Source organism: Archocentrus centrarchus, chromosome 5 (genome assembly GCF_007364275.1).
Source record: "Archocentrus centrarchus isolate MPI-CPG fArcCen1 chromosome 5, fArcCen1, whole genome shotgun sequence".
NCBI lineage: Eukaryota > Metazoa > Chordata > Actinopteri > Cichliformes > Cichlidae > Archocentrus > Archocentrus centrarchus.
Window position 1 is genome coordinate 408991 of NC_044350.1, and position 26354 is coordinate 435344.

A 26354-nucleotide genomic window follows, 5' to 3' on the forward strand; every position below is an offset into this window, starting at 1 on the left:
GGGGCCTGATTATTCAAGACCTTGTATGTGAGGAGAAGAATTTTAAATTCTATTCTAGATTTAATAGGAACCCAAGAGAAGCCAATATGGGAGAAATCTGCTCTCTCTTTCTAGTCCCTGTCAGTACTCTAGCTGCAGCATTTTGGACCAACTGAAGACTTTTCAGGGAGCTTTTAGGACAGCCTGATAATAATGAATTACAATAATCCAGCCTAGAAGTAATAAATGCATGAATGAGCTTTTCAGCATCACTCTGAGAAAGGATGTTTCTAATTTTAGAAATATTGCGCAAATGCAAAAAAAGCAGTCCTAGATCTTTGTTTAATATGTGCATTGAAGGACATATCCTGGTCAAAAATGACTCCAAGATTTTTCACAGTGTTACTGGAGGCCAAGGTAATGCCATCCAGAGTAAGTACCTGGTTTGACACCACATTTCTGAGATTTGTGGGGCCGAGTACAAGAATTTCAGTTTTATCTGAATTTAGAAGCAGGAAATTAGAGGTCATCCAGGCCTTTATGTCTTTAAGACATTCCTGCAGTTTAACTAATTGATGTGTCATTTGGCCTCATGGATAGATGAAGCTGAGTATCATCTGCGGAACAATGAAAATTGATGCAATGCAGATCATACTCAGCTTTATCTATCCATGAAGCCAGATGACACACATCAATTAGATAACCTGTAGCAATGTCTTAAAGACATAAAGGCCTAAGGTGTCTAACCAGAAACTTACTCTGGATGGCAAAACCTTGGCCTCCAGTAGCACTGTGAGAAATCTTGGAGTCATTTTTGAACAGGATACAGTATGTCCTTCAATACACATATTAAAAAATATATAGGATTGTTTTGTTTTGTTTTTTTGCATTTGTGCAGTATTTCTAAAATTAGAAACATATTTTCTCAGAATGATGCTGAAAAGCTAATTCATTTCTTACTTCTAGGCTGGACTATTGTAATTCACTATTATCAGGCTGTCCTTAAAGCCCCCTGAAAAGCCTTCAGCTGATTCAAAATGCTGCAGCTAGAGTACTGACAGGGACTAGAAAGAGAGAGCATTTTTCTCCCATATTGTCTTCTCTCCATTGGCTCCCACATCTCGCCAATAGAGCACTTCATTCTCAGACTGCTGGCTTATTTGTAGTTCCTAGGATACTTAAGAGTAGAATAGAAGGCAGAGTCTTCAGCTTGCAGGCCCCTCTTTTGTGGAACCAGCTCCCATTTTGGATTTGGGAGACAGACACCCAATCTGTTTTTTTAGATTAAGCTTAAAACTTCCTTTTTGATCAAGCTTATAGTTAGGGCTAGATCAGGTTACTCTGTACCCTCCCTTAGTTATGCTGCTTTATGCTAGGATGCCCACAAAGCACTGAATATGTCTTTTCATTCTCCTCACCTTGAGTTTTCTTTGTAATTATTGTAGGGTCTTTACCATACAATATAATGCTCCTTCAGGCAACTGTTTTTTGTGATATGGCATTATATACAAAAACTGAATTGAATTGCAGTGCTGTTTACCCCTCATGCAACCAAAAACCCCAATACAGCAGACTTGGCTCCACCTTGCTGTAACCAAGGGCTGGGATTGAAGTAGATATAAAACCTGACTGTTTCCAGGAAATGAATCATAACAACTGTCCAGAGAAATTCCAGGCATGACAATACTTGTCTGAAGTGTGTGTCTGTGATGCATCAGAAGACACACCCTGTACTTGGTCTTAGTCAGTGTGTCTGAGGAGAATAAAGAAAAGCACAAGGTGTGTGTTCAGCTGGCCCTCAGGATACTATTTCTTTCTACACAGGTGACGATCATCAGGACATGAGTACACAGCAGTTAACACACAGCTTAGCAAACACTGCCTGCAGGGCATTGAGTTTGTCTGAGTGAAATTTGTTTCAAGAATTGTGTTCTCTTCCAAGTAGAAACCCACCTCCACCCCTGAAAACAGCTTTATAATACTGACATACGTTTGGATATACTTTACATGAAAGGTTAGACTTTGTTAAGAAATTTTTTAATGCTCCATTTCTGTTGCATTAATTTTGGTTGGGTTGCATTTAAAATTTATAACAGGTTCATAGCATCAATGTTATCTGACTCTTTACTATAAAAAAGCTGTTACCTGCTCTCTGATTTTACCAGCATTGTTCTACTCTCAGTCTGGTCTGGTAATGAAGGAAAACAGCCTTACTATATTTTAGAATTCCAGGTTTTTGCCAACCCATTTTCTGGCGTTATTAAAGAAAGGATTTAGACATGGGTCTTTTTGTTTGTTTGGTTGTTTGCTAAAATGTCATAAAATTGTGAATATTTAATAACAAGCCAAAGTATTGGACCCATTCAAATGTTGGTACTGAAGTATGAAAATTTATTGGGATTTAATTTCTGCTCCTTCTGGCTCCTAATATCTGCACAAATGTTTGCCCTTAAAAAAAACCTACAAACATAAAAATGTAATTGCTACTTTTACCAGTACATGAGTTTGTTAAGTCTTTTTTATTACTCATTTATTACTTTGTTTAGGTTTATGGCTCTATAGACTGTGTCTACATTTCCATGTCTGAGTGTGTTGATTCATGACTGAAGGGAGTGGTGATAATGGGTGTGACTCTGACACATACTGTATCACACCATTCAGGTGAGACAGTGTTTTTAAGGCAGGAGCCAGACAGCAGAGCACAATTTCATACAGCAGATAACTGAGCTGATGGAGAACTAACTACCAAGCAAACCCAAGGAAAGCAGTCAACTGATTCTTTGTCTGTTTGCTGACAGCTGCTCTGTTTTCTCATCTCTTCCAGACTTTTTCACAGGAGGAACATAACATGAGAATACTTTTACTCTTAGCTGGTAAGATTTCCCTAATTTTTCTGCTGCTTTACTGCTTTATTTCTCTGCCTTTTTGTCTTACAGAGTTTTCCTGTAAGTTTCCAGCTTCAACTTTTCACACCAGAGTTAACATTCCTAAATCACCTGGAATAGAATGTTTGCCATATTCCATCCATAGTAACGCTGCAGCAGCTGATTTCATGCATCACTCCATTTCCTAACAAGAGAGTTGGAAGTAACCTGAATCAGGCTGTAGCAGTGATTGTTTCAAATAGGCCTGCATAGTCTTTATTCATAATGGCACAATAACTTTGACAGCCTCTGGTTTGTTTTAGTGGTTCTTCCTACTTTAGGAAATATAATGAATACTTGAATCTCTGTAAAATGTGTCAAATTAGACAGTTTAAAATAGTTAAGTTGTTAATGACTTGTTTGTAACTGTCATGAAATGGTTTGTAAAGACACAAAGACAGCATATAACTACTACTGTATAGTGCTACATCTTAAGGTTAACTTGAGGAGGAGCATGTATAAAATTAACTGTTCTAAGTAAACTTTATTCATACATTCATTTATTCAGAGTGCTGTATACATATGGTTTCTTCTGTCCAGTACACAGCACTTATCTTTTAGAATAATATGGCTTTTAGACTGAAAAAAGAATAATTCAATTCAATTTAGTTGTATTTACATAGCACCAAATCACAACAGTCACCTCAAGGCGCTTTGTATTGTAAGGTAAAGACCCTACAATAAACAATAAGATGGCACAATAGATGCTAATCAATTTTCTGTCTATCAATTAACTGATTGATCAATTAATTATTGCAACAGTGTGTTTAAATTATCATAATCTATGGAGTCTAGCTACAGAAGTGGAAAATGCTGACAGTTTAAAGTCGAAGCCATCATTTCCAGAACTGACAGTACTAAAAGGCAACATGATACTGAAGCTGAGGACCCTGGACAGCTCTCCCACGACCCCCAACCAGAATTGTTCTACTGGAGTACACAGCCAGAATGCATGAAAATAGCTATTTTGGCAGGGCAGAGTGAATAAGTATTTCTGTAAACAATACACTACATATAATTTATGAGTGATGATTTATATTCTGTGCGGGACCTCAACCTGAATTTTTTTTTTTTTTAAAGCTTGTCATGTCTGGCTGTATTCGCAATCGGAATGGTGATCCGAATGCAATGATGTACCAAACATATTTGCTTTTACAAAAACAGCTCTATAAGTTTTCTATAGGCTATTCTTGTTAATGTTTGTATTTTTATTTTTTATTTAGTTATTCATGCCAGGCCTGACAGGCAATAAAGAAAGTGATAGAGAAAAGGGGAGAAAGAGGAAAAAAAAAAGAAAAGGCAAACAAAAAAACAAAACAAACAAAAAAATGAGGGGGGGGGACAAAAGAGAGAAAGGAAAGAAAAATACTCAGATATACATACATACACACATTCACATGTCTATACAAATGCATATACATATACACACATACACACACTGTTTGCAGTAATGTGTGAATGAGCCTCTGTCATGGAATGTGCTCAATGAGGGTAAGAACTGCAACCATGCCCCCCGCGATCCAGAGGCAAATAGGAAAGGACCCAGGGGACCCAGGCCATCCACAGAAGACCTGAAGCCACACATCCTGATGGCAACCGAGTGCACACCACAGAGGAGGAAGGAGGGAGACCCTAGACGAAGCCCCCACGGCCAAAGGGCAAGAGTCCAGAGAGCCAGAGGCAATGAGCAGCCCACCCACCCCCCGCAGGCCGGCACCCCCAGCAGGAGCCGAGCATGCGGGCCCCGAGGCCCCAACCGCCGAGAAGAGCCCCCCCCCCCCAACGCCAAGGAGGCCCAAGCCACCCCCAGGCCACAGCCGCCAAGGGAGCGGGTCAGAAACCACGCCAAGACATCCGGCCACATACCCCGGGACATACGGGCACCCACACCCCAGGGGTGGCAGTGACGATCAGTGGGGAGCAGCGTGGAACGGTAGGGAGGGGTAACTCCCGCCCCTCCACAACCGTGTCCCACAGGTGCCAAGGCTCAGCAAGCCACAGACCCAGGCCCAGCTGTCCGCACACACACACACACGCTCGCACACACATAAACACGCTCGCACACACACCTGAATTTTTAGCATGACATCAAAAAGGTATTCGTGCATGGATGCCAATTAATGTCTTTTTCCTTATTATTCAGGTCTGATGTCAATTTAATTGTGGGAAAAGCTATTGTCCTGTCATGATATATAAACAGCTTATACTGAAAGGATTTGGGGGGCGGGGGATAGAAGAAAACATCATTTTTGTATGCAGAGTGTTGTTAAAACTATGGATATCAATTTTGTCCATTAGAGTTTCTTTCAGTTGTATATACTGGCAGTGATGGTGGTAAGGTAAGTTGTATAAGTGTTGAATTTGATCACCAGAGGGCTGCCACAAATAAGTGTCCCAAGCTGGTTATTCCTCTCCGAAAGAAAAAAACTTTCTGAACTCAAAAACTTTTAGACTTACTTGTACAGTTGTTGTTTTACTGGCAACCTGTCCAGGGTGTACCCCACTTTTTGCCCAATGTCAGCTGTAATAGGCACCATCCCGCCACAACCATGAACTAGACAAGCAGTTAAGAAATTAATGAATTTCCTTGTGATGCCATCAGAAAATCATGCTATTATCAGAAGCATCCAGACTTTTAGATACAATACATTGTTGTGAATCTGGCATGTTGGGCCTAAAACAGTGTACTGACATAAGTGAGGTGGTCTCTGTCTATCAGGAATTATCATAATCGATTCAAGGAAACTGCTGGTTATATCATCTGTTCTGTTGCTGCTACTTAACATGTGTATTTGTCATTTCCTATTTTGCTTTCATGGTATGCCGAGTTTGTTCCAAAGTATAAGTTAAGCAAGTAATTTCAGTTTATAAACATCTTTTCAAACTTTATAATCTCATATTATAATTATTAATGTTTTCACTGTTTTCCTTTAAACTTAGTCATTATTGACTGTGAAATGGGATGCTGATGGAACTAATAATTACAGATGTGTGGTTAAAGTTGTAACATTGTGTCTGTTATCATTCTGCCTTCCTCTTGACAGCTTCAGTCATACTGTCACAAGCCCAAAATGACTGCTCTTGGGGGGCATGTTACCCACCCACCAATGATCTGCTCCTGGGCAGGGCTCACCAACTTCAAGCTTCATCTACCTGTGGCCTCACTGGCTCTGAGATCTTCTGCACACCATACCAACAGGTAAGTGTATGTTTTCCTGTATTAAAGGGACATTTTATCACTATGACTGGAATAAGTTTTAGATAAGATTGTGTCACTATTTTGCTCAATACGGTATTCCTATTCATAATAATCTTTTAAAAACAATTTCAGTTTTTCAAGGCATACCTCTGCAGTGTCCCACATTCCATTTTTGAAACTGTCTGACTTTAGTGCCAAAGAATCATGTTGCAACTCTACTCTTTGACCAGTGTCTGAGAAACCAGTCCCCAATCCTACATGTATATAAGGGTGTACCATTGTCTGCAACAATGCTTAGGTGGTACATGTGAAAATAACATCCACAGTGATGGCTGGACCTAAGGTTTCCCAGCAGAACATTGCTCAAAGCACCACAGTGCCTCCACTGGTTTCCTGGTGCCAGGTGTTTGCCAGGTAAGCACATACCTGGAAAGGAGGACCCAAATACAAGGCCTAAAAGACAGGAATAACAAGCAAACGATGAGCTTTAATTTAAAGAGGTTACAAAAATAGGAAATATTAAAAAAGTCTCATGCTTACAAAAATGCAGGTCTAAGAATGAGGCAGGGTGATCAGGAGTAACAGAAAAACTACAAATAAATTAGTATAAACCAGAACTGTAGAAAGCTGACAAATAATATATTAGGTGAGTTGTAAACAGGTGAGCACACAGAGAGACAACCAGGTGGACTAATATCTAATGAGGGGAAATAAGGACTATATCTAACAAGGAACAAACAAGATTCATGTGCGCAAAAATGAGAGCAGGGTAGATTAATAGAGAAAAACATGCAAAGACAGGAAGTAAAGTCAACTGAAACACACACAAGAAAGGTGACTAACCATAAAACAAAAACAAAACAAAAAAACAGGAAATGACTAATACAATGGAGCACTGCACGTGAATAAGGCAACACAGGAGACAGCCACAAATAAACATGAAGATGAAAAACTAAAAGAAAAAAAAAGAAAAATCATAGGCCTAACAGTAATCAAATGCGAAAGCTAAGAATGTTTGAGAATGATGCAACCTGATCTTCACAGTATGTCCTATGTGGAATCGCCCTCAGGGAGTTAATAGTTGTGTTAGGTGTGGCCTCCTATTGATTCATGTTTTCTTTTTTTGTTTTTTTTTTTTATTTACCTGTGCAATACCCTGTCTCTGTGTGTACTCTCTATGCCCAACAGTCAAAACTAGCCAGATCTTGTTAGGAATGCCTCTTCAGTACTGCAGGTGTCAGATTTCATTACAAATATTTAACTGTGGTGACTGAATTACAATACCATCATCTACCAGAACCACTCTAGTGTTTAGTGGCATGGAGTTACTATTGTTGAATATTGTAAAGATTCATATTTAAATTTTTAAAGAGTAATGTAGATACTGTAGTATTTAACGTAGTTAAAATAGCAATAATACCAACATGAAAGTGGCGGTATTTAGCTAACAAGCTAACACATTTCTTTATTTCAGTTGTGTATAGGTCACTGGAAATGGACCGGCATTTATATACAGGGTCTGATTTCCACTGTTATGTTTCTTTGGGAGTATTTAGTTTGATGTCTCCTTTTGAGATACCAACTATTGTGGTCAAAAGTCAGCAGTTATGTATAGCTTTCCTCAAGCAGACAACTTTTTTTCTCCATTTCAGTAAATCAAAAATACAAAAATAATTGTATTTCACATAATTGTTCCTCCATTGTTCCTTTCAAGAAAAGTACATGTACAGGTATATATAGTGATGACTGTTTCACCTTTGTCCCATACACTTCCCTTATGTTTATAATTATGTATTGGTACATCCTGTACATTATCACAAAAACTACACTGTAAATTTGGAATAATTATATTTTAGACATAATGTAGTGTAAGGTGTAATAATGAGCAGTGTAACCCCTAGAAAACTTTTCCCAGCTTATATCTACTATCTGGTTTTCAGATCAACATATCTGATGTATCTATCTGTTATCAAATCTGATTCATATACACATATAATTTGAATGCTCTTACTCTCAGATTATTCCATGTGTTTTTGCACATTAGTTACAAAGATGTGCTGCTAATATTACCTACAAAGTAACCTGTGCCTCCTCCAGTACAGTCCATTACAGACCCTGAATAAAGTACTAGCTGTTGTATTGTATTGTCCACAGTAGACTTTACACTCCACCTGTGTATCAAAATGAATAGTTTATGCCACATGCTGGCACTGATTACATCCAAATAGTGTATGTTTGCACATCTGTTTGAGATAACACAATACTATGCCAAAAGCCACAAAGACTGGGGGCAAAAAAAAAACTTCCATGTTGAATTACTTTTAATCTACCTTATACAAAAAGACAGTTTTCATCGCCATGGGGTAAGTATTTGAAAAAATGGCATGGACACACCTTTAACAGAGTTAAATATTCACTTGAGATTAGATAAAATTCATGCTTTATTTTTCAAAGAGAAAACATCAACACACTTAAAGGTGAAATGGGCTACTGGTGATTTTACTAGTTTTTGCAGCATTTAATGAAGCTTTTACCTTGTTAGGCTTGTGTGGGGATGTAACTGTAAAAGATAATATGCTATCTTGAGAGTCACAATCCATGTCTGGGATGTTATTGAGTCATCACTGAAGAAAGAGGGGTATGCTGATTCAGAGAAAATGCCACTTTTAAAACTCATCCTTCACATTTATAAGATTATATCATTTTGATATCTGTACCACTAGCTGTTGACCTCAACTTACTTAATTACTCTCACCTGAAAGCCTCTGTGGTTAAGGTTTTATTTTATTTTATTTTCAGATTTGGAATTGTTTGGTTTTGCAATATTATACTACATTGACCACAGTATTATTTCAGGTGGGCAGTACAGACAAGCTCAATTCACATTTACAGTACAGTATTTTAGTTTACCTCATGCCAGCCCATTTCAACTGATTGCTTCAAAGAGTTCATGGACAACAGTCATAAAGCACTACATTGAAGCAATCTTACCCACTCCTCCTTTTCATGCTCTGACTTGTTAATTATCTTTGTCAGTGATGACTGCTCTGTTCTTTGCAAGGTCCTTTTGTGTTGCTCCCTTTGACCTCCTTTTGACCTATGCCAAAGAGAGTACAATAAATTAAATTATTCACAGTGAACTTCATTGTTAACATTTTATCCATTGCCATGTTGATCTTTTGGAGCCAGAAGTGACCATATTGTGATGAGAGGATGAAGTTATGAGTTATCAGCTAACATTTCTATGGAAACTATCCATAGAAATCAAGTCTATAAATATCCTTTTTAATGCCATAAAGGTGGCCATTTTTACATGAGTCTCTGGAGATTGACTCCCTCTTGGATGCTTGTAGTACCTAGAAGTATAGTTTTTGGCAAATCTGCACTGATCTTTATTTATTTTTTAATGTCTGGAGGTGGCCCCTTGCTAACTTGAGTGGAATTTGTGATTGCAAAAAAGTCCAGCATCTTTGCTTCTGCATGTCACGGTAAGGAGACATTCCAGTAATTTTGCCATGTGAAGACTAGCTTTCCTCTCTGATTGGGGAAACAGCTGCATAATTTTATTCTACAACTACAGAGGACCATTTTCATATCTGGAAAAACTACTCCTGATATTCCTGAGCGTGTACAAATTTAAAACAGCAGTGATTGGAGGCTGCAATGTAGCAGAGCTCATCTAGCTGGCATTGCAGGAAGTTTAGAGAATCTGGTTTTGAGTCCATGGGTCAGTTTCAGGGCAAATAATGTCACAATCGCACACTTGCCATGCAACATGCAATACACCAAATCTCACAGAGGCAAAAAAAAAAAAAATTTGTTTTAATCCTTTCAGGGAAGGATGAAATGTTGTCCATGCGACTCCAGGAACCCAAACAGTCAGCTGGCCCACACTGTCCAGGATGTTCTATCCACTTCAAGTCCAGACAGATGGTGGCAGTCTAAGAAAGGTGGGGAGTGAAAGCAAGAAATTCACCTGTACTCATGCAAAAGAACTAATGCTGACAATAAAATATATATACATTTACTCTTTACTTTCTATCAATATCAGAATATTCTGAATTGTCCTCACCACCAAATGGCTATATTTTCTAACACTGCTGAAGTATGTCCTCTAGTAGAAAGAAATAAGAAACATTAATTGTGGTCAAACTTATGTAGCATGTTGTAGCTACTATGTTGTGATGGAAATGCTGCTCTGCTTGTTTGTCCTGCAGAGCTGAATCCAGTTACACTTCAGCTCGACCTCAAGAGCCTGTTCCAGCTTGACAACCTGGTGCTCAAATTCAAGGTATGATAGTCTGCCCTTAGTAACATACTGAATGAGAAAATTCATCGGGTTCTAAACCACTAAAAATATCTTACATGCAAAATCAAAATTTTAAATGTAAATCAGTAATACTTTTGCAAACACATGCTGTCTGCTTTGACACAAAAATGTAGAGTTTAGAGTACTTTATGTTTCCCTTTTATTGGTGATTTTTATCTGTAGGGTCCTCGTCCCAGTGCCTTGGTCATAGAGAAGACACTCGATAATGGCAAGACGTGGCAGCCCGCCCTCTACTTGGCTACAGACTGTCAAAAAGCATTTCCGGGTGTCCCCACAAGAGCTCCTCTTTCTCTGGACCAGACATACTGCTACACACTGCCCCCTACTGGAACAAGTCCATATCAAGATCACACAGTAACAACGTTTTTGGTTTTTGGTTTTTAAATAACCTAGCTGATTATCTCAATTTCAGTTTTGCCAAATTGTCGATGTAATTTCTTTGCTTCCTGTTTCTTCTTTTTTTTAAAAAAGAAGATGACTATTTTGTTCAATAGAACAAAATAGTCATCTATTTTGTTCTATTGAAGCATATTCTTAGATACCCCTGTCACAAGAGGACCCTATGTAGTCTTGACATTAGACTCGAAAACAGAAAACTTTTGCTGCATTAGATACTTTTTTGATAAATTTTCATTACGACTTTATTTTATCTTTATTAATGTATATTTGATCATCTTTTAAAGTCAACACAAATAAACACATAACATACCCAACATACCAAATCTTCCTGAATAGGAATTCATCAATAAGAGTATTTTAATAAACGTAATGCAGTATTGCAAACATTCTGTAATGAATCCAAAAATGATAAGTATTTACAGAATTAAAATGTTAATTTCTCTTCCCCAGATTGAGTACAGTCCTTTCCATCAGTACGCTTATGTCCCAGCTCCCAAAAGCCAAAAAATTGAAAGTAAGTCTTATAAGTCCTATAATATCCTTAACAATTCATTGGATCAAAGCTGGGATGGCCTGTACATCCAGTTTAAGTCTGTAGTTGAGTGACTGATGTCTGTTTTGTCCACAGAAGTGTCTGGGTTAACAGGGCTGAGGGTGAGGCTCACAGAGCTAGGTGAAGTTCCTCGTCTGCCAGGTAGGGCTTTCAGTAGATTTTACGCCCTGAAGGAGATGAGGGTGATGGGCAGCTGTATGTGCCATGGACATGCTAACCGATGTCTGCCAGAAGAATACAGCAACAACCTTCTGTCTAATACTATACAGGTATGCATGCAGGGCATTTTACTGAAACTCATTTGATGATCACTCTTTACATTCCTGTCAGTCATTATAAAGGCATTACTGACAGCAAATTACATCAGACCACTGACAAGAGAATATCAGCACATGCTTTATATTTTGTTGCCAGTTACGTTTAATGTTTAATGCAGGGTCACCTGATCCAACCTTAACTATAAACATTATCAAAAATGAAAATAGAGAGGGTGTCTGAATTCAATTAAATTCATTTTTATTATATTGTGCCAAATCACAACAAACAGTTGCCCCTAACAATCAGACAGTGCTGAGTGTCAGGGTGGAGGAGCTGACCCCGACTTAACAACCTGTGGTCAGTTGGTCAAAAAGTTTTTGATCCAGGAGCAGGTGGGGGATGGAGGTCGGGGTGGTAAGTTCAAGTCAACCAACTTCTCCACCAGGATGTTAGGGATGATTGTGTTAGAATGTTGAAGTGTAGTTGATGAACAGCATCCTGATGTGGGTTCCTGAGTGGTCCAAATGAATGCAATACCTTTTAATAATACTGCCTAAGGGAAACATGTATAATGTAAATAGAAATTGGTCCTAACACAGAATCCTGTGGAATTCTATAATTAACCGTAATGTTTGTACAAACCGGATTCCAAAAAAGTTGGGACACTAAACAAATTGTGAATAAAAACTGAATGCAATGATGTGGAGGTGCCAACATCTAATATTTTATTCAGAATAGAACACAAATCACAGATCAAAAGTTTAAACTGAGAGAATGTATCATTTTAAGGGAAAAATATGTTGTTTCAAAATTACACGGCGTCAACAAATCCCAAAAAAGTTGGGACAAGGCCATTTTTACCACTGTGTGGCATCACCCATTCTTCTTACAACACTCAACAGACGTCTGGGGACAGAGGAGACCAGTTTCTCAAGTTTAGAAATAGGAATGCTCTCCCATTAATGTCTAATACAGGCCTCTAACTGTTCAATGGTCTTGGGCCTTCTTTGTCGCACCTTCCTCTTTATGATGCGCCAAATGTTCTCTATAGGTGAAAGATCTGGACTGCAGGCTGGCCATTTCAGTACCCGGATCCTTCTCCTATGATGTTGTGATTGCTGCTGTGGTCTGGCATTATCTTGTTGAAAAATGCAGGGTCTTCCCTGAAAGAGATGACGTCTAGATGTGAGCATATGTTGTGCTAGAGCCTGAACATAGTTCTCTGCATTAATGGTGCCTTTCCATGCAAGCTGCCCATGCCACAAGCACTCATGCAACCCCATACCATCAGTGATGCAGGCTTCTGAACGGAGCGTTGATAACAACTTGGGTTATCCTTGTCCTCTCTGGTCCGGATGACATGGCGTCCCAGTGTTCCATAAAGAACTTCAAATCGTGACTCATCTGACCACAGAGCAGTCTTCCATTTTGCCACACTCCATTTTAAGAGACCCCTGGCCCAGTGCAAACGTCTGAGCTTGTGGAGCTTGCTTAGAAATGGCTTCCTCTTTGCACTGTAGAGTTTCAGCTGGCAATGGCGGATGGCACGGTGGATTGTGTTCACTGACAATGCTTTCTGGAAGTATTCCTGAGCCCATTTTGTTATTTCCTTGACAGTGGCATTCCTGTTTGAGGTGCAGTGACGTTTAAGGGCCCGGAGATCACGAGCATCCAGTAGAGTTTTACGGCCTTGCCCCTTACACACAGCGATTGTTCCAGATTCTCTGAATCTTTTGATGATGTTATGCACAGTTGATGATGATAACTTGAAAGTCTTTGCTATTTTACGCTGGGTAACACCATTCTGGTATTGCTGCACTATCTTTCTGCGCAACAATGGTGGAATTGGTGATCCTCTTACCATCTTGGCTTCAGAGAGACACTGACACTCTGAGAAGCTCTTTTTATACCCAATCATGTTGTCAATTGACCTAATTAGTGTTCATTGGTCTTCCAGCTGTTCGTTATATGCTCAATTTCCTTTTTCCAGCCACTTATTGCTACTTGTCCCAACTTTTTTGGGATTTGTTGATGCCATGAAATTTTGGAACAACATATTTTTCCCTTAAAATGATACATTCTCTCAGTTTAAACTTTTGATCAGTGATTTGTGTTCTATTCTGAATAAAATATTAGATGTTGGCACCTCCACATCATTGCATTCAGTTTTTATTCACAATTTGTTTAGTGTCCCAACTTTTTTGGAATCCGGTTTGTAGAAGACTCCCCATTTACATGAACAAATTGAAATCTATTAGTTAGATATCATTCAAACCATTGCAGTGCCTTTAATACCTATAGTGATTGTGCAGGAGACTGGTTTCTAGTCTATCACAGAGCTAATACAGAGACACTGACAACCATTTATGCTCACGCACCTAAAGCCAATTTAGAATCACCAATTAACATAACATGCAACAACACATGCAAACTCCTCACTCCTCACTCCAACCTGAGTCCCAGCTGGGGCCTTAGATTCAAACCAGGGACCTTCACACTATCACAGTTTGAGTAAATTACTTTTAGTTAAAGACCCTTTTTCTGTGTCTCTTTGTAGGTGAGCTCACAGTGTGACTGCCAACATAACACAGCAGGTGTGAACTGTGAGCACTGCGCTGACCTCTACAATGATCTACCCTGGAGACCTGCAGAGGAAGGCAAAACTCATGCTTGCAAACGTAGGACCTGCGACAACTGCTACACTTTAAAATCTAGTCTTAAAAATGCTGCTTTTTTTTTTTTAATTGTAAGTCATTTAAGTCATTTATAAGTCATTTCAAAGACTTGAAATATCTATCCATCCAGCCAGCTAGCCAGCCATCCATTTAGCCATTTTATTCTGTTTTTTCCACGTTCAGGTCTAAGTTCAGCAGTCTAAGCTCAGACACTTAGACCTCTCTCTCCCTGGCCACCTCCTCCAGCACATCTGGGGGACACAAGGCATTCCCAAGGCATTCCTCCAGCCGCTGGAGAGTCATAATTGCTCTAGCAGCTCAAAATAGTTATAACAATTTCTGAGATGCATTTAAAGATAAAGAATAAGAATATATATATTAGGTATGTTAGGATCCCCGATTACACGTTCAGTTGATTTTTCCAACACGCCTGCGTGCACAGCGTTCAACTACGGCACAGGGGTCTGTCTGAAATTAGGGTTTTTGATTGGCTTGCAAGTGGTTATTTCCTTTAAATTTCCTAGTATTACCTAGAGGAAGTCCTACTCTTCTGCTTTGTTTTCGTTTTTTTTTTTTTTTTTTTTTTTTTTGGTCGGTTCAAGATTTCTGTCTTCTTGGTTGCATCGAAGATTTGGCTCCAATTCAATTGACATAAAGTCACACTTCAGACTTATAGGATTGATTCAAAGGTATGCAGGAATTTAATCCAGCCTTTTTTCTTTCTGTTGGTGAAGTTTCATTCAAATCTGTAGATGCAAAAGTGGTTTTTGGAGTGCCAGAATTTAGGAGGTCTGACCGGCTGGTTCACGGCCACCTGAAAATCAAAGAAAAATGCACATAATTTCTGCCCAACTAAACCAACACATAGTCATGAAATCTTCTATATATTGCATCATCATGCTGTAAAAACATATTAAATTGACAATTATAATTTCATTCATAAATTTTAATGCATTATATGTGATTTTTGTAAGGATAGTTTAGATATTTTATGATTAATCACTAAATATTTGGTTTAAAAATTGTACCGACATGTCCTTATTAAAAACTAATTACATTCCAAATTTCATTTGATTCTGTTGGGAAATATGGAAGTTATGGCCATTTATATTCAAAGAAAGCTTTCTAAAGGTCACAAACTTTCTTCACTTAATTGCATGTTTTTTTTTCACTTAAAATGTCATAACTTCCTTATTTGAAAACCAATTTTAACATGAACGGGGTCATTTTGTTTGTATTTAAAGGCTCTATCCAGTGGTGTGAATGTTTAAGCCATGTGGGAACTTTGATTTATTTGTAACATACCTATATGAAAAAATAAGCGACAGAAAATAGGCGAGCAGAATAGGTTCCCTTTAGGTGTTTTCTATTGATAAAATAGCATAATTATTTCTTCATTTTAATTAATAAGGCATATTATGCAACTTTTTTGTCTTTTCCTCAGGCTGTGAGTGTAACAACCATGCCCAACACTGTCACTTCGATCAGGCAGTTTATGAGGCCAGTGGACGGAGGAGCGGAGGTGTGTGTGAAGGTTGTATGCACCACACCACAGGGCCAAAGTGTGACCAGTGTGTTCCAGGATACCAGCCAAACCCCCACAGTCGAATGGATCGTCCTGATGCCTGCATACGTAAGTGAAATGAAAATCTCAGTTCACTTACATACCAAGTATAGTGCGTTACAAAAATCACAATGAATGTTTCGAAGTGCTTTTTGTGTGCATAAAGTGCATGATGAATAGCTGATGTTTGTGTTGTCATGTTGGTGCCAGGCTGTATCTGCAGTGCTGAGGGGACAGTGAATGGGGGCAGGTGTGACGACAGCACAGGTTCCTGTCATTGTAAAGTGAATGTGGAGGGTCCCCGCTGTGACCGATGTAAGAGAGGATATTATGGCCTGAGCTCCTCCAAACCTCTGGGGTGCACCCGTGAGTCACCTAACACCCGTACATCAAAGCTTAGCTGTACAGGAGTAAAAATATGAGTATTTTCTTTGATATTATGGAAAGTCTTCATCAGTCACCACGCAGAAAGCAAAGTTTTAGTTCAGCATACTCCATGCTGACACTCACCACAAAAGACACTAAGTACGTAAACAGAGTGTTTCTGCTCACGGAGAATATAGCGGCTGGTCTGGATTGCACGTGACGACCACAATGATAGGGGATTCCCCATTCCAGATAATTGCCAACACATGAATAAGATCTATGTTAAAAATTTCTCCCTTCCAAATAATCCATTATCACAATTGGCACCACATATTTTGTGAGAAGAACAAAATATTTGTTACCATGCATGCTTCCATATTAAACACAAACAACGACTTATCTGTTTCCTTTTTGTGGCAGGGAGATCTTAGGGATCACTTTTCCATCTGTGTGTATGTCTGTCCATTTATCTCTACATTATGCTTTCAGTATGTCAGTAACTGTGCAACGTATACCGTAGATTAAAATTCACATCATGGATGCATCTACTCAAAACATCAGATGAGTTTGAATCTCAGTCACATCGAGGTCAGGGGTCAAGTTTTCTGAAAATCTTGTGAACACAATAACTTGAGAACTACATGAGGTAGGACAGAACATTTAAATTCACACCATAGTGGCACGTACTAAAAATCTCGAGTTCGAATCTTGGCGACCTTGACGTGAAGGTCAGAGGTCAATTTTTTGTGTCAAATACCGAGAGGCAGGGGGACACTTTCCATCACTATCAGAATCTCACTAACCATGCCGCATATTCACTTCAAACTCGGAGGATAGATAGTACTGAAGAGTACAGCTGCATTGCAGAACAATTATTTACTTTGAAAATCTATTTGTAAATATTCATTTCTACCCTCAACACTCTTATTATTGTATGGAAGTCACATTCATCCAATGACACATTTTTTTCTCCACTTTTTTCAATTCAATTCAGTTTTCATTTATATAGCCTTTATGGGTCTATTTAGATTACTGTATGTGTTTAAATATTCATATGCTGTCGAACAGTATACATTTTGAAAATGAAAAAGACAATGAATACCTACATTAATATTAATATTTAATCAGTCAGTTCTATCAAACATGACAGATAAATAGAACTTTTAGTGTCACTGAATGTGTGAAGTGTCCAGTTCTCCTAATTCTGACTTACTCCTGTTGTCCAGAGTGTTCCTGTTCTCCAGATGGCTCACTTTCAGATGTATGTGACCCACTGACTGGCAAGTGTCCTTGTCGTCCCCACTTCCACGGTATGACCTGCAATTTGTGTGCAAAAGGCTACTGGAAACCATTCCTGTCAGGAAGCTGCAAACCCTGCAGCTGTGATCCCACCAGGTCAACCAGTGATTCATGTGATCAGGTATGATCCCAAACCATTCCAGTCAAGACTGTTGAGATGCAATTGCTGTTATGCTGTAAGAACACTATAGAAAAGGCTTTTCAAAGGACAGAACAAATCTGTGCATCCATTGCTGTCAAAAGTGTGTTTGCTTGCTTTTCATGTGACTAAGCTAAGCCATTGTATTAAATTAAAGATGGAACTATTAAATATATTCAAATGTAGCCAACAGTTCTCAGTTTTCAATTTTCCCTAGCTTTGAACTGTCTAAATCACAGAACAACATAGGCTAATTATTTCTTTTTTTTCAATTTCATTTAATGTGAAATTCACATTTATTCAGTTACTGTACTAATTGCTCATTGACTTTAAAAAGAGATTGCAAAATAAATTGGTGTGTTACATGAATAAAATGACAGCTTAGTGTAAATTTGATCCAGTAAATGCTACCTGAAAAAATATAGTAATCTCAGTCAATTGATTGTTACGTAAAATCTGGATAAATTTTTTTGGAGGTTTTACAAAATGAATAAAGCAGTGTGACTAAAATGACCTTAAAATCCCAAATTCTGCCTGAATTGGGATGCTGAAACAGCAAATATACTTTGAGTTCAATTCAGTTTTATTCATATAGCACCAAATCACAACAGTCACTTCAAGGCAACCATTGTATGGTAATTACCCTACAGGGAAGGGCAGTCATCTGCCACAATCAGCTGGCACTGAGGGGAGAGAGGCAGGACCAAAGACATGCTGTGGAAGCGAGCCAGATTAATAAAAACTAATGATTAACTGTGGAGTGGTGCATAAACAGAGTAAAAAGAGGTGAATGAAAAGAAATACTATATTATGCATTATGGGAACCACCAGCAGCCTAGGTCTATTGCAGCATAACTAAGGGATGGTTCAAGGTCACTTCATCCAGCCCTAACTAAAACCTCTATCAAAAAGGTAAGTTTTAAGCGTAATCTTAACAAATAGTAACCCTGCAGTGTGATTGGGGTGATATGGTATTAAGAGGTTTTTTAAGATAAGATGGGGCCTGATTATTCAAAACCTTAGCTGTAGTTTAGTAGGTAGAGCAGGTCACCTACGGAAGGTCAGCGGTTCGATTCCTGGCTACTCCAGGCTACATGCCAATGTATCCTTGGGCAAGATACTTAACCCCAAGTTGCTCTCCGACCGTCCCGTCGGAGTATGAATGTGTGTGAATGTTAGCCAATTAAAAGCACTTAGCTTAGTAAACATGGAAGTGCTTGTATGAATGGGAGTGCATAGGTGAATGTAAAACATGTTGTATAAGCGCTTTAAGTGCTCATACTGAGTAGAAAAACGCTATATAAGGACTAGTCCATTTACCTTGGATGTGAAGAGAATTTTTAATTCAATTCTGGATTTAACAGGGAGCCAGAGAAGAGAAACCGATATGGGAGAAATGGCAGAGATTGAGAGAGAGCAACTTATGCTTTGGGACTTATCTTGGGTGTTGTACGCTGTGCGTTGGACAAGACATAAGTAATGAAACACTTTTGGTGCTGTAGTAACTAAGTTTGTCTGAATCATACTGCTGTTAAAACATTAGGATAAGGCTATATTTTTCAGTTTATTATCCTCTTCTGCGTTAACCTTATGTATCAAGTACCTTATGTTTGTTACAGAACCACACCCACTGTTATAAACCCTTAATGAGGCAATAAAGAGACAGTGCAAGGAGACTAACTGAATGAATTATCTCTGTAAATTGATCCCTACTTTACTTTCTTCTATTTCAAATGTTTCTTGGAAAAATAGTGTTGTGTACACCTATATTATTGCATGTATAATTTACATATGTATATGTTTTATAATCATAAGATGTGGGCAAACCACCAAACAAAATGGGTTGCGTCTTTTATCAAGCATAATGACCATATCATTCTGGTGCTGTACACTTACTTTATCAGGTGGCCGCACTGGTACTAGGAAGCTAAATATTTCAAAAGCACAAAAATAATTTAATAGCACAAAAAGTGCAAGGTTGATATGTTTTATTGGTCAAAAACATTTAATACATTCAACATTCAACATTTAAAACATTCAAAAATGCATTTATGTAGGTTGACTGGCAATAGAACTGGTTCTTTACTTAAACAATATTCTGACATGAAAGAACCCTCACAAATAATTCAATGAACAAATTATTCACTTTTTAATATCATGGCAACATTCCCGACAGACCATTTTACCGTTTCTCACTCCTGCTGCTGTCTCCCACCTCCCAAACACTCAGAACCATTCAGAGGGGCGTGGGGGGAGCACAGTGGCATGACACTATGTTGTGCCTTCAAAATAAAAGCACACAAGTTAAAGATTTCAAAATCATGTATTTTTCTCCTCTATGGTGTAATTTTTGGGTGGGACAAATGCATTTGTCTCAAATATTGGGGGAGACACATCCCGCCCGGTTCCTACGACTATGTCTTGTAGCAACTCAGCTTTCCACACCGGCAGAGTTTGTCAGCTGACATTATTTTAAACTAATTATCTTTTTTCTTCTTTTTCTTCTTCTTCTTCTTCAGCTGACTGGTCAGTGTCAGTGCAGACCGGGCTTTGGAGGCCGAACATGTACAGAGTGCCCAGATAATACATATGGAGACCCTCTCAAAAGTTGCCAACGTAAGTCAGCCACTCCATGGCTCTTTTTTTTCCCAGTTCAATTCAGTTTCATTTATATAGAGAAAACTCCAAGAATCATACACCTTTTTTATTTTGAAAAGCCTCTTGTTAAACTATTGGCCAACACCAATAGTGTGTTAGTGTGTTGGTCCTGTTTGCTGCCACAGCCCTGACACATTGAAGCTTGGGCTCCACTAAACTCCTGAAGGTGTGCTATGGTACAGTGGTATGAAAAAGTTTGGGCACCCCTGATATTTTTCATGATTTTCCATTATAAATCATTGGTTGTTTGAATCAGCAATTTCAGTTAAATAGATCATATTGCAGACAAACGAAGTGAAATGAAGTTTATAGGATTTACAGAAAGTGTGCAACAATTATTTAAACAAAATTAGGTAGGTGCATAAGTTTGGGCACCCTTGTCATTTTATTGATTTGAATACCTTTAGCACTAATTATTGGAACACAAAATTTGCTTTGTAACCTCATTGATCCTTGACCTACATACACAGGTGAATCCAATTATGAGACAGGGTTAAGGTGGCCAGTTGCAAGTGTTTCTCGTCTTTGCATCTTCTCTGAAGAGTGGCAACATGGGAGCCTCAAAACAACTCTCAAATGACCTGAAAACAAAGATTGTTCAACGTCATGGTTTAGGGAAAGGATACAAAAAGCTATCTCAGAGATTTCAGCCGACAGTTTCCACTGTGAGGAACATAGTGAGGAAATGGAAGACCACAGGCACAGTTCTAGTTAAGGCCCAAAGTGGCAGGTCAAGAAAAATCTCAGATAGGCAGAGGAGAAGGATGGTGAGAACAGTCACAGTCAACCCACAGAGCAGCTCCAAAGACCTACAACATCATCTTGCTGCAGATGGTGTCACTGTGCATTGTTTAACTATTCAGCACACTTTGCACAAAGAGAGGCTGTATGGGAGAGTAGAAGAAGCCTTTTCTGCGCACACGCCACAGACAGAGTCGCTTGAGGTATGCTAAAGCACATGTGAACAAGCCAGCTTCATTTTGGATTAAGGTGCTGTGGACTGATGGAACTAAAACTGAGTTATTTGGACTTAACAAGGGGTGGTATGCATGAAGGAAAAAGAACACAGCATTCCAAGACAAATATTTGCTACCCACAGTAAAATTTGGTGGTGGTCCCATCATGCTGTGGGGCTGTGTGGCCAGTGCAGGTACTGGAAATCTTGTTAAAGTTGAGGGTCGCATGGATTCCAGTCAATATCAGCAGATTCTTGAGAACAATGTTCAAGAATCAGTGACAAAGTTGAAGCTGTGCCGGGGCTGGATACTTCAACAAAACAACGACCCTAAACAATGCTCAAAATCTGCTAAGGCATTCATGTAGAGGAACAAGTACAAAGTTCTGGAATGGCCATCTCAGTCCCCAGACCTGAATATTATTGACACTTTCTGTAAATCCTATAAACTTAATTTCACTTCTCAAATATCACTGTGTTCATCTGCTATATGATTTATTTAACTGAAACTGCTGTACAACCAATGATTTATGAAGGAAAATCATGAACATTATCAGGGGTGCCCAAACTTTTGCATACCACTGTAAGCTTCAAACAGCAATGGAGGGCAATTGTGACAATTGCGAGGAAATATCGGTTATAATTTTAGGGGTGTCCATGTTCCTCTTGGCCAAAAATTCAAACTCAGTTAAAACCAAAGTTTCCAAAAAAATCACTGGGATCAGCAGGTTTTGGTGAAGGCTGTTTATTAGACATATTTATTAGACACAAAACAAAAACCAAAATGCAGACAGTAACAGCATTAAGAGTAGGATACACACACCGGGCGAGAAGAAAAGAGAAACAAAGAGACAGAGAAAGAAATGAAAAGAAGAAGAAGAGGACAGAATAGGGAAGAGCAAAAGGTAAGTGTGTAAAAGTTAAAAAAAAAAGGGTCAGACAAAGAACAAGCACCTTATTTTATACCTTTAAAGATGGTAACTGCCCACTTGCCTTTGACCCCTCCTAATTTACATAAAGTGTCATCCCCTAAATCACCTTTGGGCTCCACTAGTTCCACTGCCCTTTGTGCAGGTTCTAACAGCTTTTAATATAAAAGACTTCTTCCCAGCTGAACCTACCTCCCCAAAAATACTCCCACTGACAGCTGTTAATATGCCCACTATAAAACGTTTATCTAAGTATACAAAAGTTATTCCCAGGCTTTGTTCACATTACACAAACATAGATGGGTCTTCAAACCCAAATTTCAGGGCACAACTTGAACTTTATTAAAAAGGTGATGCAGTGTTAGGTTAAAAGTGATGCTTCTAAATATAGATGAGAGTGGTTTTAGCAGGGCCTCCCTCAGAGGCCCTGAGCATCTGAGGGAGTGAAAACAACAGGCCTCAGTTTTATTCTACTGATCTAAAACCTACAGTGTTTATTAATCCAGTGTGTGAAACTAATATAGGTACTAATAAATAATATAAAATAGTAGCAGTAAAATACTAATATCAAAGAGATAAAAATTCCCAACAGGCCAAGCAGTGAGATGTGACAATTGCGAGGAAAGAATTTGTGAGAATAGCAAGGAGGAGGTGTTAAGATCTGCCGGAAAGTTGTATGTAAAATATATTTTTGTTAATTACAAGGCCTCCCCAAAGGTGTAATGCCACCAAATTCCTTGTGTGGCCTGAGGGAGGGGTCCAAAGAACTACTGTGAAGTGTGGTCTTGATAGACATTGCCAAGATATAAGTTCACATGCCAAGATATAAGCTCACATACTTTTTGGCAGCTTTGCCATCAAATTGAATTAGCTGTTATGGGAAAAATGCTTCTGCAGCTAAAACGAAATGAGATAACTTTTGTGAAACTTGCTCTGAAGATCATAGCCTATGTACCAAATTTCATGAAAATCTTACAAAAGTTGTGACCAGTGAAAAATTTTGTTTCACTTTGTATAAAATCCAATATGGTGGCTCAGTCAATTCAGTCAACATCAAAATTTGCCAGTTATCATTAGCATACACACAAATTTTATTGTTAATCCAAACACACAAGATGTTATTGGTCAAAACACAAATGTCACTAAAGTTCTCATGCTTTCTTTGCAACTGGTCTCAAATCTACCTACCAAGTTTGGTTTTGATAGGTCAAACCATTGTCAAGATATGACCTCAGTTCCTGTTTGACTACTGGGGAAAAAAATCTGCCACAGATTTTGTTTGGCTTTGATGGGAAAGGGCTTTGGAAAATCCAAAATTCATCGAGTAACTTTGTGAGACTTGGCCTGAAGATGATCTGAGTCAATTCTGGTAAACACTGGGCACATTTTGTGACCCATGAAAACTTTCAAAGGATTTCCATGAAATTCAACACGGCAAAAACATCCAAAATGGTAATCATGCAAGAATTTCAACGGTACATCAATTTTCAAAATTGGCCGCACAAGTTACTGTCGCAACTGCAAGTCCAGCTTTGCCCCAATGTGGCACTCAAGGTAGTGGCACATAAGGTGGGGAAAATGATAATGAAACTGTCTTAAGGAAAGGTGCCAGATTGATCACATGATAGAAAGCCTACGATCACTATGGGTACCCGCAGCTTCGCTGCTTGGCCCACAATAAATTTCTTAATGCACCCATTTACACCGACCGTCATTTCACAAATTTCACAAATTTATAGCATTTATTTTTTTGGATCAAGTTAGATTTTTCAAGCAAATAAGCAAGGGAGGGAAACACTGATGACACCACAACAAAGAACAGAGAAAACCTGAGGGCTTAAATACACACAAGAAAATCAGGGAGCATGGAAACAACAGGGAACAACAGATGAAACAAATGAAACTAATAACACAGGGGAAGCAAAACTAAACACAAAGCACAGGGAACACGAGACTGTCAAAATAAAATGTGACTATGACACACACGCAGACTTAACAGAACACGAGGACTAGGATACACAGAATAAATACCAAACACACACGAATACACCAGGAAGGGAACTGAACACTAAAAGGGGTCACGACACAGGAAAGACAAGAGCACAGGAACACAGACACAGACCCAGGAAAACAGAATAAAAGCAATAACCAAAACCCAAGAACTGAATACAAAACAATAACAAACAGAACCTAAACAGTGAGAAAAGCCAAGAAACACAACCCGAATAATACAACAAAACAGAACTTCACAAAAGAACTCAAAACACTGGGCACCGACCCAGGACCATGACAGTCATATCTCCAAATGCGCACCAATATACTGAATAGCCAGGAATGTGGGAATAATAAAATTATACTATTTTTCCTCAGACACACAGATACACACTGCTCCAAGTCAAATGAGCCACTGAAATTCTCTGCCTCCTCAGATATGCTGAGCTCAAACTGCCCCACTGATATCCCGAAAGGGGCTGTGATGCAGTTTCAACTCCTGGATCAAACCATGAAATTCTCCTTCCTGCAGCTTTCTTGTGATAGTTGGATGAATGTAGAATCGTTGTTTCTTCCCTCTCATGTTTAGAAACATCAGGACCTCATCACATCATTGCTTGATGAAGACTGCATTGTTTTCACAGTGCATATGTATAGTTTACACAACAAATCTGCATTCAAAAAAATTCTGAATTTGGTGTCTTTTTTAGCAATGGTTTAAACTTGGACAAAATTGGGCATTCCAGCAGGATAATGACTTCATTATCCTGCTGGAATGCATTATTCCATTATTCCACCCTAGAAAAAGAACAATTCAAAGAAATCATTAAAAGTTCAATATTATGATGACATTCATGCCTATGATGAGTATATGCAAACTTCTGACCACAGTGTGTTTCTGTATATTCAGCATTTCCCTTTTACAACACTTCTTCAAATAAAATGTTTGTGACTGACCTGAGTGTCTTCTGATTGCATTTTAACCAGCGTGTCACTGTGATGCTGAGGGAACCCTTCCAGGAGTTTGTGACAAGCAGTCAGGAGTCTGTTTGTGTCGACTGGGCATCACTGGAGCTCAATGCAACTCCTGCAGTCGTGGCCACTGTGACTCCTTCCCTGATTGTGAATTATGTCCCTCCTGCTTCTTTAGCCTAGATGCCCAACAAAAGAACCTCACCTTAGCTCTGGAAAGGCTTTCTTCCAGATTTCCTTTTCATTCTGTGACTGCTGGTGACTTTGGGCCCCGCATTCGTGTCCTGGAGTCCAATCTGAAACTGATCCAGGACTCTATCTCCCTTCCACCAATTACTGCTGGAAAGGTTAATGATGCTCTTTCTCAGCTGGACAAGTTCAGGTGAGAAACTGCTTGATAATTTATTTCTGGGTTTAACAAGTACTAATCACTCTTTAAAAAAACTTTCCAGATGTGTTTATGGATTTTTATGATTTCAATTCAATCACTCTATGCTGGTTTTCTCACTCATAATATAATCTCCAAGGGACAAGGTGAATCAAGTTGAAAATGACCTTTCACCCCTCGTGAGAACTCCTGGTTTGGACTCTGACCTGGACAAACTGCACAACCTGCTGGTCAGCCTCACTCAGCTGCACAATGCCAAGAGAGATGCCAAGGAGTCCATCAGTCCTAGCAATACGGGTCAGAAAAACTAACGAGGCAGTGTAATTCTACAGATGCGTTATTATTATCTTTTTTTATGCATATATTAAGTAACAGGAACCTAAAGAAGTAATGATGTTTATGCCACAGATCTGTGGCACAAACATCATTACACTGACAGCATAAAATCAAGTTGACTTTTCCTATCTTTGCAGGAGCATTTACTATCATCAAAAATGCCTACCATGAGTCTACAAATGCCACCAAAAATGTTGAGGCCAGCATATACACAATCAAGGAATCCACTAATATCCAAGAAGAAATTAAAGACATTCAGAGTCAAGTACAGCCAGCCAACACCAGAGATCTTGACAAACTGAACAACAGCATGGCCTCCCAACCCAACCTCACTCCTGTTGCCAAACAGGTAACTAGTAGGACTGATCATGTTTTGTGACAGACAAAAACTTCTTGATCCTATATTTCAGTGCAAACACGATCCAGAAAGTTCATCATA

The 26354-nt window shown here is 38.8% G+C and overlaps 1 protein-coding gene across 2 annotated transcripts in view; it reads left to right on the plus strand.

Annotated features, from left to right (window-relative positions):
• The first annotated feature begins 2655 nt into the window (after positions 1-2655).
• Positions 2656-26354, plus strand: part of lamb3 (laminin subunit beta 3) — a 29148-nt gene continuing 5449 nt past the window's right edge. For both annotated transcript variants that reach the window (XM_030728580.1, XM_030728581.1), the window contains exons 1-15: positions 2656-2852; positions 5948-6102; positions 9938-10052; positions 10320-10393; positions 10595-10786; positions 11282-11345; positions 11460-11653; positions 14200-14320; positions 15762-15950; positions 16092-16247; positions 17474-17667; positions 20205-20301; positions 25207-25573; positions 25719-25876; positions 26053-26264. In XM_030728580.1, coding sequence (XP_030584440.1) covers positions 2828-2852; positions 5948-6102; positions 9938-10052; positions 10320-10393; positions 10595-10786; positions 11282-11345; positions 11460-11653; positions 14200-14320; positions 15762-15950; positions 16092-16247; positions 17474-17667; positions 20205-20301; positions 25207-25573; positions 25719-25876; positions 26053-26264 — 2313 coding nt within the window. In that variant the 5' untranslated portion in view covers positions 2656-2827. The remainder of the gene's footprint in view (positions 2853-5947; positions 6103-9937; positions 10053-10319; positions 10394-10594; positions 10787-11281; positions 11346-11459; positions 11654-14199; positions 14321-15761; positions 15951-16091; positions 16248-17473; positions 17668-20204; positions 20302-25206; positions 25574-25718; positions 25877-26052; positions 26265-26354) is intronic.